The sequence below is a fragment of the Oxyura jamaicensis genome, chromosome 13 (genome assembly GCF_011077185.1).
Source record: "Oxyura jamaicensis isolate SHBP4307 breed ruddy duck chromosome 13, BPBGC_Ojam_1.0, whole genome shotgun sequence".
Lineage (NCBI taxonomy): Eukaryota > Metazoa > Chordata > Aves > Anseriformes > Anatidae > Oxyura > Oxyura jamaicensis.
This window is the reverse complement of record NC_048905.1, coordinates 18186560-18200804: the sequence shown is the minus strand read 5'-3', so window position 1 is coordinate 18200804 and position 14245 is coordinate 18186560. Positions and strand designations below refer to the sequence as shown.

Here is a 14245-nt window from a genome sequence, read left to right as displayed (position 1 = left end):
AAAAAAAAGAGATGTAACACAACATAGGACAGACAGACTCTCTTTCTTTCTCTGTTTGACCAATGCAGATTGTGTTCTGTTTTTAGTGTCAGAGCTCTCCACAGTAATACTGTGAGAAATACTTTTTTAGCTCATCAGATAAAAATGCAAATCTTGATTATTCATACATGGCTAAAAAAAAAAAAAAAAAAGAAACAGCTGAGGCAACCCCCTCTGAGAACTGCTCAGCGGGGGCAGGAAAGGGCCCTTTGGTTTCACCATGCTGGCCCTGGGCACCCTGCTGTCAGCTCCCCGCGCAGGGACGGGGCAGCCCCCAAAGCCCGTGCCCCGCTCCGGAGCATCCCCTCCCCACGCAGGTCGCCCACGCCAGGCCCTGTCCTTCTGCCACACTCTCGCTCTCCAAACGCCTTCTGCAGATGTGAAGCTTTATCTCCGGTTAAGATCGAATGCAAGGTCATTAACCCGGCGGCACGGCACTGCAGCCTGTACCACAGCAACGAGTCCCGAGCCATGCTGCTCCCATGGCCCAGCAAGGTGCTCCAGGGGTCGGAGTAGCCTCAGGGTACGTGGGCAGGAGCCGTGGGGTGTGGGAGCAGCGGGTGCGGGACCGATGCAGGAGAGCTGTGGGTGCTGGCTGTTTGTTTGACCTGTCCCTCCAGGAGCGGCACCAAGCTTCAGGGTCTGCCCATAGGGACACCCCAGCTGAGACCCTACACAAAGCCCCCCCCGTCTCCACCGCAGACACGTCCAGGAGCACCCCAAGGAGCTCAGCAAGAGCTTTCAGCCCTCCAGCCCCGCTGCGACAGAACAGGCTCTTGTTCCAGCGGCTTCCTGCCTTTCTCCGAGATAATTTTTTTCCCATTAAATAACCACTATGAGCTGTTTCTCTTCCCAATATGGCAAGTGCCACTACACTCATTGTTTGTTTGTGTTTTGTTTTAGTTCCTTCCCTACTAAAACAGCTTGAAACCCATTGTATTACCTGCCTCCCCTTCACATCTTGCACTTGAATACCACCAGGTTTTCCTTTAAATGAAAAGCACTTAAGCAGTTACGAGATTCCTTGCACATATTTGGCTGATGGGAGTACCTGGAACTCCCTACTCCTTGGCTTCAGCCTGTAAATGCAGAAGGTTTTGAAACTGAGATCTAAACCAGCTCTTTGGTTTTTAACAGCCGGGGAGTCCATGGAACAGATACAAACACATGTCATAAGAAAGCATCTGGAGTCGTTTTTAAGCATATTTCAAGCATTGTTTATTATTTTTTCCTCTTCAACAGATAACTTCAGGTTCTCCCAGATTTTATTCTAACTGGTTATGCCAATTAACTCATTCACCAGGTTTCTAAGCTCTGCCTAATCCCTCCTGCTCACGCTGCACCAGAGCGGACGACGAGGGCAGGTGCGACCCCACAGCCTTGAGGCTGGCACAAACACCTTATGATGCTTTCACTTTTTAAGCACTAATCAAAGGTTTCCATGGTAACCAGCAGGAGCAGGAAGAAGATGGGAAATTATAGGTCAGCTCCATCACTGAAAGCAAAAAATTTATTCAACTCCTTTGCCCTTGAAAAGTTTCAAGGTGACCTCGAAGTACTGATTAATTGAGCTGCACAAAGGCAGAAAACATGCCCCAGAGCAGCATCCTACCGCTGCAAAGGAATAACTTCCAGTCCTTTAACACTAGGCTTGGTCTGAACCCCAGCGGGGATCTTCACCTCCTGCCTCCCTTCCCGACAGCCGAGCCCACCGACATGCCACTAACACCGCGCAGCCCGCAGCACGGCGCTCCTCCTGCCGCTGCAGCGCTGGGCACGGCAGCGCCCGCACGGCCCCGCGGCGATGTAGGTCAGCGGGACAGCCCACCTCCCCTGCCGCCCACGCTGCCCCGGGTATCGATCCCCATCTCACGCACACACAGGTTTCCATTTACTCGTAAACCAGATATGACTCAACACCAAACACACACACAGGGAAACTTTTTTACCACTATTAACTTTCAGAGGAAGTGGAAAATGGAGAGAAAAACATATCAGTCATATACATACTTTGCCAAGTGGTTCATGAGCAAGTGCAGCATCTGCCTGTTTTTCTCCGGGAGCCGATGAACAAGGCTGTGGATCTCTGACACCCTGGATTCCTGATTCTCCAGTTCTGCATTGGAAATAGAAGATGGTTTATCCCTGCATCAGGGGGGTTATTACAGAAAAAGGCATGCGGGCCCAAAGAGCAACGCTGACAGACAGCCCGGGGACCCGAGGCTCCCACTCCCTAACTCCAACCTACACCCAGGCACGCTGTGGGTATTCTCCACAGTGTTTTTTCTCTTTACCAACTCCAATCCGTTGTTTGAAAAAGGAAGAAAATAATGGGCTGAAACAATGAGCTGAGAGCAGATGCCAGCCATATGAAAAGCCAGTTGTGATCAGGAAATGGGCTGGCTGTAACCAGAGTGTTCCTCCAGTTTCAACAATGGGAAGCATCAGCACATTCTCATCCAATGTGTTTCCAAGCACCGTAAGAATGTGCTCAGCACAACGCCCGGAAAGATTTTAGCATCTGGTCTCAGCAGGCTGGTTGGATCTGCAGGTGCTGGCAGACATGCCCCAACAGCCTGAAAGCAAGATCCATCGAGGAGTCCCCTGCCCTGACCATCTTCCAGAGGCCACCACCGACGTGTCCACCGTCCATGGGAGCCTCCTAACCCCCCGGTCCTCACCTGTGTGCATCAGGCTGTACCAGCACAGAGCTGCTAACTGACAATTACCTGCTCCCATGTTAAAGCATCCTCCTAGAGCAGACAAAGGAAAGCAGCACAGGTATCTGAACCGCAACTGATCTAATCAAAGCACCGTAGGTGTTGTTTGAACAACGGCCTCGCTCATTTTGGCAGCTGATGGTCAGCAGAAGAAATAACTGCAGCACCAGTTGCTGCCATCAGCCAGCTCCCCCCAGCCCCGCACCACGTGTTTCCTTTGTACCCAGTAAGTCCCAAACAGCCCCCTGCCCCTTGCATCTCCGTTCTTAGTCTGCTCTCCAGGATTTAAGAACAAGGGTTCATTGGGAGAGCAGCAGGGTAGAGGTTAGGCTCCGCTGCTTGCGAATTCTGTTCCTCCTTCAGACCGATGCCATAAACATCAACAAACTCACTTGCTGCTTTGATGAAGCTTCTTTGAAACTGGTACATCATGAGTGGCCCCGGAAGCATTCTGGAAGATAAAAAGGTAACGCACACAGAACACATCTGAGCAACATAATCCGCAAAATTGCAGAAAGAAAGCTTTGCTGTTACCAGAAAGTCAGCTCTTTAAAGAGCAGAACCAAGCAATAGCAACTCCAATAAATCCCTCTCATCAGAAGGCACAAGACCTGATAAGGTACCATCAGTTCGTTCTTCCTCCCTTTTCAGCACCATACTAACTTCATTTTTAATTTTGGCTTTTCTTCAGTAACACTGTAACACAGAGTTTCAGTACAACAGTGAGCCCACGATTTCCAAGTAAGTTTAAAAATAAATTTAAAAGAGAAACAGGCCTAGTCATAAAACTTTAACAGTGGCTGTTCCCATTATATTTCCCGTTCCCCCCTCCCACTTGTACACCCTTTCAATGGGACATCTTGGTGCTGGCGACATTCTTCATTGCTTTGCAAACAGTTCAAACTCTGGAACAAAGGTTGCCAATCAAGCAAAATTATGCAGTGTTTTGTGATTTTCTAGGCTGAGATCCACCAAGCTAATTATACTCATCACCCTAATTGGATTTAGCTGCTCTCTTGTTCTCTGCGTCTCAAAAAAAACCCACCCAAACCAACACACAGAACAACAGAAAGCAAAAACCTGCAGTCGCGACAGGTAGAAGCATGTTGTGGATAATGAAATGCTGACTGCTGCCAACGAGCTAACATTTTTGGAAGATAACCCACAATGATAATGGCATCAGCTTTCATACAGAAATTATTACTAAAACGAAGCTAAGCACCCAGTTCTGTAAGAGCTGCTCCTCACAGGAGCACCGTGCTCACTTTCTGCCACATACTCATTAGGTGGAAGCCTACTGTGAAAGGCTTAGGCAGAAGCTGAAATCAAGGCAGGGCATGCAAGAATGAGCGTTTTTAATTACGTCTGTATGATGTATGCATTTGTCAGAGAGCTCAGCGTATTCCCCACATCCTACTCAAACATGCTGGAGGGTCAAGGAAAAAGCCAGAATAGATTCTCCAGCAGCAGTTTCTCCTTCGTTTATATCAAGGTGTTTTTGTTAAGTGTCGGCAATAGCAGGCAGCAACGTCCTGGATCATTGCTAGATTTGTCCTGAAGCCACGCGACAGACGAGCCTCTTCTGCCTTACCTCAGGTAGGTTTTCAGTGCACTAGTAATGGTCTTTATCTCCCACTCTGCACAGATCTCGGTTTCTGTTTCTGTGGCTGTTTTTGGATCTAAGGAAAAAGAAAAAGGAAAGAAGTGAACCGAAGTGAAGGTACCACCAGCTCATACCACTCCAGCACCAGCAGAACACAGCCAGCTGTGTGGGAAGATCATCACGTCGCATTTTCTTAGCTATTCCAAACCCCAGTGACCACAAGCTGTTCCCCAGCAAGGAAGCAGGATTCGTCACCAGAGATGGGACACACTCACTTGCATGGAACAAAAAAAAAAAAACAGGAAAGAAAAGAAAAACATTAGCCATGAGCAACGAGCCTGGCAGTGGGACTGAAAGCGTGACACTGAACAGGGTGCAGGAGGCTGGGGTGGTCAATGACAGCAGTGACAGCAGTGTACAAACACGACACAGACCAAGACAACCGCAGATCGCCCCAGGACTCAGCAGAAAAGTCACAGCCCCGAGTGGGCTGCAAGGCATTGCTACAGCCCGCATGGACACGAGCACGCAGCAGCGGTGGCGCAGCCTTTTGGGTGGCGGTGAGGCTCCTGGGCCCCGCTGGGACAGACCTGGCAGGGGCAGGTACTGGTGGGCAGGGGCGCTGGGGAGGTTTGTTCTCCTGCCCGAGGGGAGCTCCTGGAGGTGGCAGGGAGGCTGTGGAAGACCAAGTGGTGTGGATCCGCAGCTGCCTTTCATGTGGATGGGGAGGAGGCAGCGGGGCGGCCGCACGCAGTGCCGTGGCACGGCCAGTGCCCAGGTGCTCTGGGGCTTGGGATGCTCCTGCGGTCTTGTCCGCAGCCCCCGGGACACCCTCATGTCACCCCCAGGTACACGGGGAGCAGCCAAGCCATGTCACTGAGCGGGGCAGGGCAGCAGCGGCCAGGGCTGGGCGCGGCAGAGCTGCGGTTTGTTTATTCACCTCTGGCCTCTTGATGTCATCCCATTCTGCTCCTGCATCCTCTCCGCAGCAGCAGGCTGTTTCTTGCCATCTTTGTTTTTTTCCAGCACCTGATTCACCCTCCTCCACCCCACAGCTGCCCGCAGGCCCCATGGCAGCAGCGCCAGGCCCGGCAGCATGTCCCTGCCGGGAGGAGAGCCCGGCCTGGGCCCGCTCAGAGCGTGGAACTGACAGGGAGCAACCCTCAAGCTGCCCCTACCAACATCACCAAGCACCACAGAGCTGCAGAGACCCAGCCGCAGGCTTGGATGGCAAACGTGGCCTCCTAGAACTTGTGAGGAAGGACTCTGAGCTATGGGTGACGGGCACGCACCGAGGCATCGCTGCCCTCCAGGGACTCTTCTTGGGTCCTCGCTTCCACCACCGAGCCGAGGAGAGGGCTGAGCTGCTGCCACGCTCAGCCTGCCTCTGCAGTTTGAATTCCCGAACCTCCACAGCTGTGTTAGATGAAAACATGAATGGATGACAAAATGTTTCCTGGCCATAACTAGTTCCTTGTGATAGCTTCGGCTTTGACAAGCGGCAGCAAAGGATACCCAAGAGAGGCAGGAGCTACATTACGGGATGCTGATGTTGGCGATGCTCAGCTGGCCCCAGCACGTCCCTGGGGCCACCTCGCATAGAGGCTGAGCAGATGCTGCATCCCCGCCTGCCGAGCCCTCCAGCATCCAGGAACCAGCACTTACTGCCCGACAGCGCTGCTGGGAGCACCGCACCCCCGGCCTTGGAGCTGCTTTGTGAACCACGCGTCCCCACAAGCCAGGACCAGAAGCGGTCTTTTTTTATTCCTCCTTCTTTAAGGAGGACTGACTGGAAGCCAAGCTCCCTGCCCACAAAACCGGGTCAGTCGGGAGGTTTCACCTCCATCTCGCCAGCCGTGCACACCCTCACACCTTCACCCAGCCCTGCAGGGCACGGCAGACCCCTAACGCCACCGGTGCCCCGGCGGGGCTGGGACCGGTGCCAGCAGCCCGCGGCAGGCTGCGCGGCACGGCTGCAGGATGGGCTGCCCCGGCCTCTGCAGAGAAGCGCGTCCGTGCTTCCAAAGTGACGGCTGCTCTTGGCAGCACGAGGCTGTTCTGGGCCTCCCTCTGCTCGGAGGGAGCCTCCGGAGTGTCTCTATTTTTATTGTCAAATACTGCAGCATTCTCCTCTCCATCTCCTCCGGGGCCTTTCCTTCCTTTCTGCATTTTTCCCTTCCTATCTCCCCTTTTTAAAATTCCTTTAAAGAAATCAAAAAAACATGCAGCTGCTCCGCACGGTGTAAATACGAGGCTCTGGACTAACAGCGTGTTCTTTCCAAATGCCGACCTGAACCAACCGCTGTGGAAAGTCTGCTCGCAGGAATCCGCGCTTTTCTGCTTCTCCCTGTTTTTTGCAAACCACCAAACCAGATCAGGAAGCCAGACTTGTTTGCACAAAGTTCCAGCGTGAGATCAATAAGGCACTATTTTTACTGATTTCTCAGAAAACACCTTAGTGCTCTGACAATGAACGAGCCTGTAGGAAAGCAGCGACCGCTCCCTTCTCCGGCACCTCCACCCACGGCCGGGCCCAGGCTCCGCGGGCTGCGGGAGCCCCGCCGGCCACGCTCGGGTGGCTGCCCGGCGACCAGCGGGAAGCACCACAGCAAGGGTGACACTGGCTTGGAGCCTTTGCTGATGACTAGACCCAGTCAACTCAGAAATCACCACGCCGCCTGCATTAACAGGCCCGGCCGTGGGGACCTCGCACAAACACACAAAGGCTCAGAGCATCGAGACTGAAAACCACGACTCCCCCAGGCCAGAAGCGAGGCACGGTGCTCCGGCACGCAGCTGCAGGTGAGCAGGGCCCAGAAACACGCACGGCAGGATCCTACTCCCACCGAGAGCACTGGGAAACCTCTCCAGACCCCAGAAGAAACAGGAGCAGGCCCTTTCCGTGATATGAAACCGCAAAACCTCCCGTCAGAGACTGAGCAGGAGGCAGAGAGGCACTACAGATACAGCTACCAAGGCCAAGCGCCGATGCTGGATACAGCTGCCAGCACCATCTGGTCCCATGGCTTCGGCTCAGTGGGTATTCTTCTCTTCACAGACACATATAATGTGCTTTTGAATTTTAAAGCAATAGGTAAACATAGTGTAATTTTAAAACTAATTAAAAGAATGCACTGAATAAGAGTTAGGATTTCCCTTGGGGCAAAGGGTTTATTTTAATTAAAAAAGCATCAAGAGGAGCACTTGAAAAGTAAACATTTAAGAAATGTATATTCACACAAAGGTCACGTGTCTCACATTAATCACACAAATGAGTACTATCCTTCCTCGTCAATGCCAAGGCAACTTCCCATTGCACTACCTTTTTAAGGAGGCAATTTTAACAGATTAAAGATAAGCCTGGTATCGGGAAAAAAAAAAAAACCACACAACTTTTTAATAGCAAGGTCTTTGCTGAAGCTGAGCAAACAACTCAACACAGGATGTCTTTTGAAAAACTCATCCAGGAGTTTTCACACATGATTCATGAAACAGTAGGTGAAACTCTATGGCTGGTCTCGTGAAAAGGCTCGGGGCTGATAATCAGTCCTCCCTGGCCTTCAGATTTATGAGTGGGCAGTGGCTAGCTCTGTGGGTTACACACGCAGCATCTGTCTCCCAAGCTAGAGATGGATGCAGCCAGCACCACAAGCTAACTGCTGTCTCTACAAAAGGAGATTTCCACATGAGCTGGTATAAATGTGAAATAGTGCCCATAAAACATCCAACAGGCCAAATTCGGTTTTAACCCTGAAGTTGCTTATTGCTGTAAATTACTAATCTGATGTCTCTCAGCAGATACAGAAAAGGATAAAGCAAAAGAGAGTGAAAAATTAACTTCCCTAAGCCTTTTATTCCAGCAGAGTCTGGCTGGAAGGGCCACCCGCCGCAGCAGCCATCCCCAGTGGCCCCGGCTCCAAAAGCACCCCATTGAGCCCTGTCACTGCCTGGAGCCCGTTTTTAAGGAATTTCTTCATCTATTTCCTGGGGATGGAGAAAGCTGCTGCCGTACGACAGCTGGTTTCAATTCCTCACCAATTTCTCCATGGCAAGAGGAACTGCCTGGAGCACAACCTCATCACCCAGCCGTAATTCTCACCCGCACTTGGGTGGCTGGAGAGATTTCCAGAACAGCCACAGGACCAGAGGACCCTGCTGATCACAGCAGCTGTGACCTGTAGGAAGCCTCACCCACCACCCCGTGCTGCTGCACACTGGGAGCAGTGAGACCAGGGCACTCCATATATCCTAACGCCGAGTCACGGCAGCAGCTCTACGTGCTGGGAGCTGCTGTCCTGTGCGCCCACACATCAGCCATAAACCCCTCCATGGGAGCTCCAGCTGACAAACTTTTATTTATTTGCTGGGTTTTGTCCTCAATTTGACGGCAGATGGTGACGGTGAAGGTTGGAGAAAGGCAGCTTACCCTGCCACAGCTGACCTGCCTCTCACAGCTGCAGTGGGACGCGCACCTCCCCGGTTCCCCCAGGTCTCAGCAGGGACCAAGAGCTTTGCCCAAGCCTCCGACCCACGCTGCAGCCCACCCCGGAGCGCCTCTGCTCCGTGGCTCAGCCCGGCGCCGCGCTGACCTCCTGCAAAACGCCTCGTGCCAAGGGCAGTGTCGCTTACATCAGCCGCTGCTCGCTGAAACTTGATCTTTTTGCCATTTAAACTGTATGTGAATCACTAACGCTGCCCACATTCATTTCTAAATATAAGGGGAACCTGAAGTTGCAAGCAAAATTTGGCTTCGCAGTTCACGTGGGCTTGATGCAAACACGAAGGTTTACGCAGAGCGGTGCTCCTCGAGGGACAGGAAAAACAAAAGGGGGCTTGGCAGCTGACGCGCCTCAGTGTGACACTTGCTTCACAGACCACCTGAAGGCGAGCACTGTGTGAAGGTGATTTAATTGCCGGTGATTCAGAGAAAGACAGGGAGACCCGGGTTTGCAAAGAGTCCCAGTGACCGACCGGTAGCAGGGGATATCCCCAAAAGGGGTGGCACTTCGGGCACCCACCGGCCACGTTTCCGGCAGCCCGGCGGCACGCACCTGCCTCTGGTCAGCTCCAGCACCGCCAGCTAATGAAGGTGTGCCGGGACAAAGAGAAACCGCTGCCTATATATCACCGCCTTATGAGACACGAGGTCGACAGCTGAGTGGCTTCAGTCGCTGAGCAGATAATGGATGCTGGATGGGGTCCAAAATTCTGAATCCCTCCCAGCTCCGGAGAGCTCTTAAAACAAGCAAGTTTTGCCATCTGTCACAGCCCCAGCACCTCCAAGCAGAACTGACACAGCCGCGAGGCTGCGACCGATGGGGTGAATTCTGCCCGTGCGAGAAGAAGACAGGTTCAGTCGCTCTGCGGGCCCTCGAGATGTTACACTGGTATGAAAGCCACGAGCAGAGGACCTGGCAGGTCAGAGCTGCGCACGTTGCGGGCACCCAGCCCCCAGCCTATTTTTATCAGTGGGCAGCAATGCTCTTTAAGTGATGCTCTAACGCAATAGTGCCAAATGTGTGCGCCATGGCTTATCTGCTGTACTCGCATGGCTAGCAGGACATATTCACATGCTCCAGAGCCTACGCCAAACTTCTACTAATAGAAGAAAAAGAGGCAGTCGCTAGCTCTTGTGACTGCAGCTAACTTTCCAAATGCCAGAGCGCAACCGATGCAGACATGTCCCCTTGCGTCAGGCAGGAGCCAGGGACTGTGATTTAGAGCCTTACCCTTCTGTTTCCTAATTGATAATCGCCGGATTATAAATTTTGGATAGGTTTAGTGCTGACAACTGCTACAGCCACCGGGGGCTTTGCTCAGTGAACACTTTAATGATGGGAAAAGAGAAAGGAGTTGGAAGAGGAGAAGGAAAGATACTGAAAGTGAAACACAACGGATTAAAACTTTTTGCAAGAAAAACACAGAGAGGAGCACTGGCATTTTGTGAAAGCAAGGAAACAGAAATTATATTGCAATGGAACGACACTAAGCAATGAAAAGAGGAAGAAGGCCACAAACGTCGCTCATTTGTCCCAACAAGTAACAAACGCATTCCTAAGGCTGTTAACAAATTACCAGGCGTTTATTTCCTCATTACTGCACCTATTTCATACATGGTTTTGCCAAGTCTAAGAAGCAGGAGGCAGGACTGGAGAAGCACAGCTGCTGCTGCTCCAGCTCAAGTGGGTATTTGCTCAGATGTGCCTCATCCACGTCAAAATGCACAAATTCCCCCAGGAAATGCCCCCCCGCTAGTTCTGAGGACGAAACCAGTTGCTCAGTCACAGAGAGCCGTAACTGCAGCACCAGCACTGGTCGCAGACAAGGGCATAAGGAGCAGGGGTGGTTCTCCTGGACAGGCAAAGGCCTGGAAAGGTGGCGAAAAGACCAGAGCCAGGAGAGGGGAACGACTCGCATTTCTTTTGCAGTATGCCCACTAGGCTGTTAACACAGACGCTGGGCTGGGAGTCAGGCTACAAATCCTACAGTGCAGACCCACCAGCACAACCCAACCAAGAGCTCTGCAGGGTCCCGGAGTGATGGAAACCAGCCACCACCGACAAGGACACGCCAGGAACCGTCAGCCCAAGCAGCCCCAGACCTACCCTGCTCCAGGAACGACCAACAGCCTGCTGACAGCCACAGGACCTGTCTGCTCCTACACATTTTGGTGTGCTGGGTCTGAGCACAAAGGCACTTGCAGCAGGCACTGCGGCCTCTCTCCTGCCACTGTATCAGCTCAGGGGCAGGGAGAGGTTTCTGAGGACGGCTGCACACCGGGGCCATGCCAACACGAAGCCCTGCCGTGGTGTGACCTGACACCTTCCCTCCTCCTGAGCACCCAGAACCGCAGGGCCCAATGCCTCAGGCATGAGCAGAACGCATGCTTGAAACATCTGCGCAAGACCGTGTTAGAACAGGCACGGGAAGGTCCAAGGGGAAAGTCAGAAGAGCCACAGGCAGCATGCAAAACAGAAGAGAAAATAATTTAAAAATATTCTGGGAACAACGTGGCAGGTATGAGATCAAAAACCAAAGCTTTCAGTTATTTCTTTGAAGATTTTAGTTGCATTAGGGAAGGCTGCCAAAATTTGTAGTGCATGTGAGCAGGACACCAGTGACTGCACCAGAAGACCTTTCAGAGCAATGTCCTACGTGAGTCCTACCTTTGTAACCTGCCAGTGGTGCCCTGGGACCTCCCGGCCTCTAACAGCATGTGGTCCTAAGAGCACAGTCACCACGATTAGGTACCCAGACAAGAGCCTCCGTTCTTGGTTTGCAAGACTTCAAAGCGGCACAGTCTACTCGCCTTTAACGAAACAAGAGACACTTACCCATTAATATGCTCAACAGCTTTTGAACTCTAGAGTTGACTCCAACGATTCTGTAGAGCCCTTGCTCATTGATCCCTGGAAAAAATAAGGAGTTTATTAGGAGAATGTCAAAAGAGCTACAAACGTTTCTTTCATTTCTTCGGCTTCCCTAATAGCAACAATAATTAAACCCTCTCACCAACTACATACAAAATTACAGAAGAGGGTAAAAAATGGGTTTTGATCTTAGGGCTTTCATGTACTGATTAAAAGTAATGCCCCAGTTAGCTCAGGAACCAAAGACCCGAGGCCACCTTGCCACCACCCCCCTAACAGTGAGGGAGCACGGTTGTACCATGAAGGATCTGCGCTCGACATCTAACGCAGAGGCAGTTTGGGAAAAATTTTACCGTGCCAGTTCTTCAGGTTGAGGTTTAAGACTTTTACATGTTCTTCACACGTGGCCTGGAAAAAGACCTTGAGCCTAACTACTTGCTACAGCATCCAAAGGACGTGGTGATGGATGCCCTCCTTCCCCCGACGCACCTCAGACGGGGATGCCTCACCTCAGGCTGAAGCTCTCTGAATTTTCCTGAATAACTGCAGTCGCTTTGTTTGCACTCATCTACCCATTTGTTTCCTTTTGTGGGTGTTTTATTTTTTTTAATTTATTTGCTCTCATAGGGCTTTAAAACTTGGCCTGAATGTTACAGAAAGCCGTGGCTAGCAGGAAGATCTCAGGGTGCTCCCCTTCCTGCAGGATGCCAGCGACCCCCAGCTGCTCCCTTACTCCAGGCAGCAGCTTCTGCACAGCAATTGCAGGGGGAAGCGTCAGGTTTAGACGGCCCGTAGCACGTTACATTGCCCATGGGCAGCATGAAGACCCCAGAGGAGGAACACCGACAGAAGCACTGCCACTTCGGGACCCTCCTGAGCCGAAAGGTTCCTGCGATGCCTCCTTCTCACCTATTTGTGCAAGCGCAGGCAGCGGCTTTCAGAAAGGATGGAGGAGCAGCCCCAGGCTGCACCCCGAGGGGCTCGGGCGCTAGAGGCCAGCTGTCTGTGTGCACCCAGCCTGTGCCAGGGGAAGGACTGAAGCACGCGCCTGCTTGCTGCCCCACAGGACAGGACAGGCTTTGTGCTGGCAGCGCGCGAGGGCACGCTGCGGGGACGTCTGCGGCTTCCTCCCCTCCCTCCCACCGCAGCAGCGCGGTGCTCCCTGACTCAGCCCCGTCTCGGGTGTTTGCTTAACCGCTGCCAACCCAAAGCACGTCTCAGCAAAGGGACGTGGGGGAGCCCAGTAAGCGGTTATCAGCTGTGGGATCCGCAGGGTTAATGAATCATTGCTGCTCACGAAAAGAGCAGGTAAGCCATTGCTACGCTACAAGCAGATGCAAGGCCTTCCCCCCAAACAAGACCATCTGGTGAACGGCTCTACCTCTTGTTTCAACAGCATGTATGCATTTCTTGATAATGCTGAAGCCGATGTTATCCAACTGGGCGGCTGAAAGGGAAGAGCAGAGAGAAGTGATAAACACCTAGCCGAGGGATGGCTTCACACCGAGCGTGCATCCCGCTGTCATCGCTGCCACACGAAGCACGGCTGTATCACCGCTCAGACGGGGGGAGGAAGGACAGGGAGATAAGGTAGGTGCTCAGAGAGGAGAGGCATGGGTGCAGCAGTTTCACCAGGTGTAATGCAGCAGGCGCACGGCGCCCATCCGTCATCAGCCTCCGCACTGCCCTGAACCCACGCCTCCTACGCCTTGCCGAGCAGTGGTGCCCCTGGTTAGGACGGAGATTTATGTCTACAGCTGGTCAAAATATTAATTGAGGATCAAGGTGAGGCATCCTGAGGAGACCTTTGTCTGGAAACACTAGGTTGCTTGGAAAAAAGAAGAAGCGGAATCCATTTTTGACATGACAGATCCTTGGAAGGAGCACGCCAATCGCCCTGCTTCATCGCCAGGTAATTCCTACAGATCCTCTGAACTGCCCACCCAGCCCACCGAACCGCCGACCTGCTGGAGAGGCAGCTTCACCTCGAGGCCACCTCCACCACCGCATGCCGGGACAGCCTGCGGCTCTGGTTACGGGACGGAGCTCCCACGCTGCCCGGAGGAGCAGGGCAGAGGCACTTGGGTGGCTTGGATCTCTTGCTGTGGCTTTTGAGGCGTTTTTGTGCGGATGAGAGTTTTTTCAAGGACAAACCATATGACAGGCTAGAGCAGTGAAAAGTGCCAGTAAAAGGAAGAGATGGCTAAAAGAACTGGGAAAGAAAGGTGAAGGAGAGGAGGAGGGAGATGCGAGCAGCAATAGCTTTCTGCAGAGGAAAATGGAGTACAGGAGTCAAAAAAATGGCAAAAGAATGGTAAAAACAGAGAGAACGGGTGGCATGTGGAAGAGCAATAGGTGCTGGGCGATGGGAACAGATTTTGCTCTGTCCAAAACCAGATTTTGCTCCTCTGTGCCCAGCAGGAGGGGGCCTGTCCCTGGGGCACGCAGAGGCAGCCCTGGGATGGCCGGTCCCTGCTCCCCGAGGTGCCTGCAGCAGGGGCAGCCGCTCCTGC

General features: G+C 52.6%; 1 protein-coding gene across 4 annotated transcripts in view; it reads right to left on the bottom strand.

Moving 5' to 3' along the window:
* Positions 1-14245, bottom strand: part of ARHGAP26 (Rho GTPase activating protein 26) — a 126262-nt gene that overhangs the window by 55495 nt on the left and 56522 nt on the right. For all 4 annotated transcript variants that reach the window (XM_035338668.1, XM_035338670.1, XM_035338666.1 and 1 more), the window contains exons 13-17: positions 13114-13179; positions 11697-11771; positions 4351-4438; positions 3152-3210; positions 2050-2155 (exon numbers count right to left, since the gene is read on the bottom strand). In XM_035338668.1, the coding sequence (XP_035194559.1) occupies positions 2050-2155; positions 3152-3210; positions 4351-4438; positions 11697-11771; positions 13114-13179 (394 nt within the window). The remainder of the gene's footprint in view (positions 1-2049; positions 2156-3151; positions 3211-4350; positions 4439-11696; positions 11772-13113; positions 13180-14245) is intronic.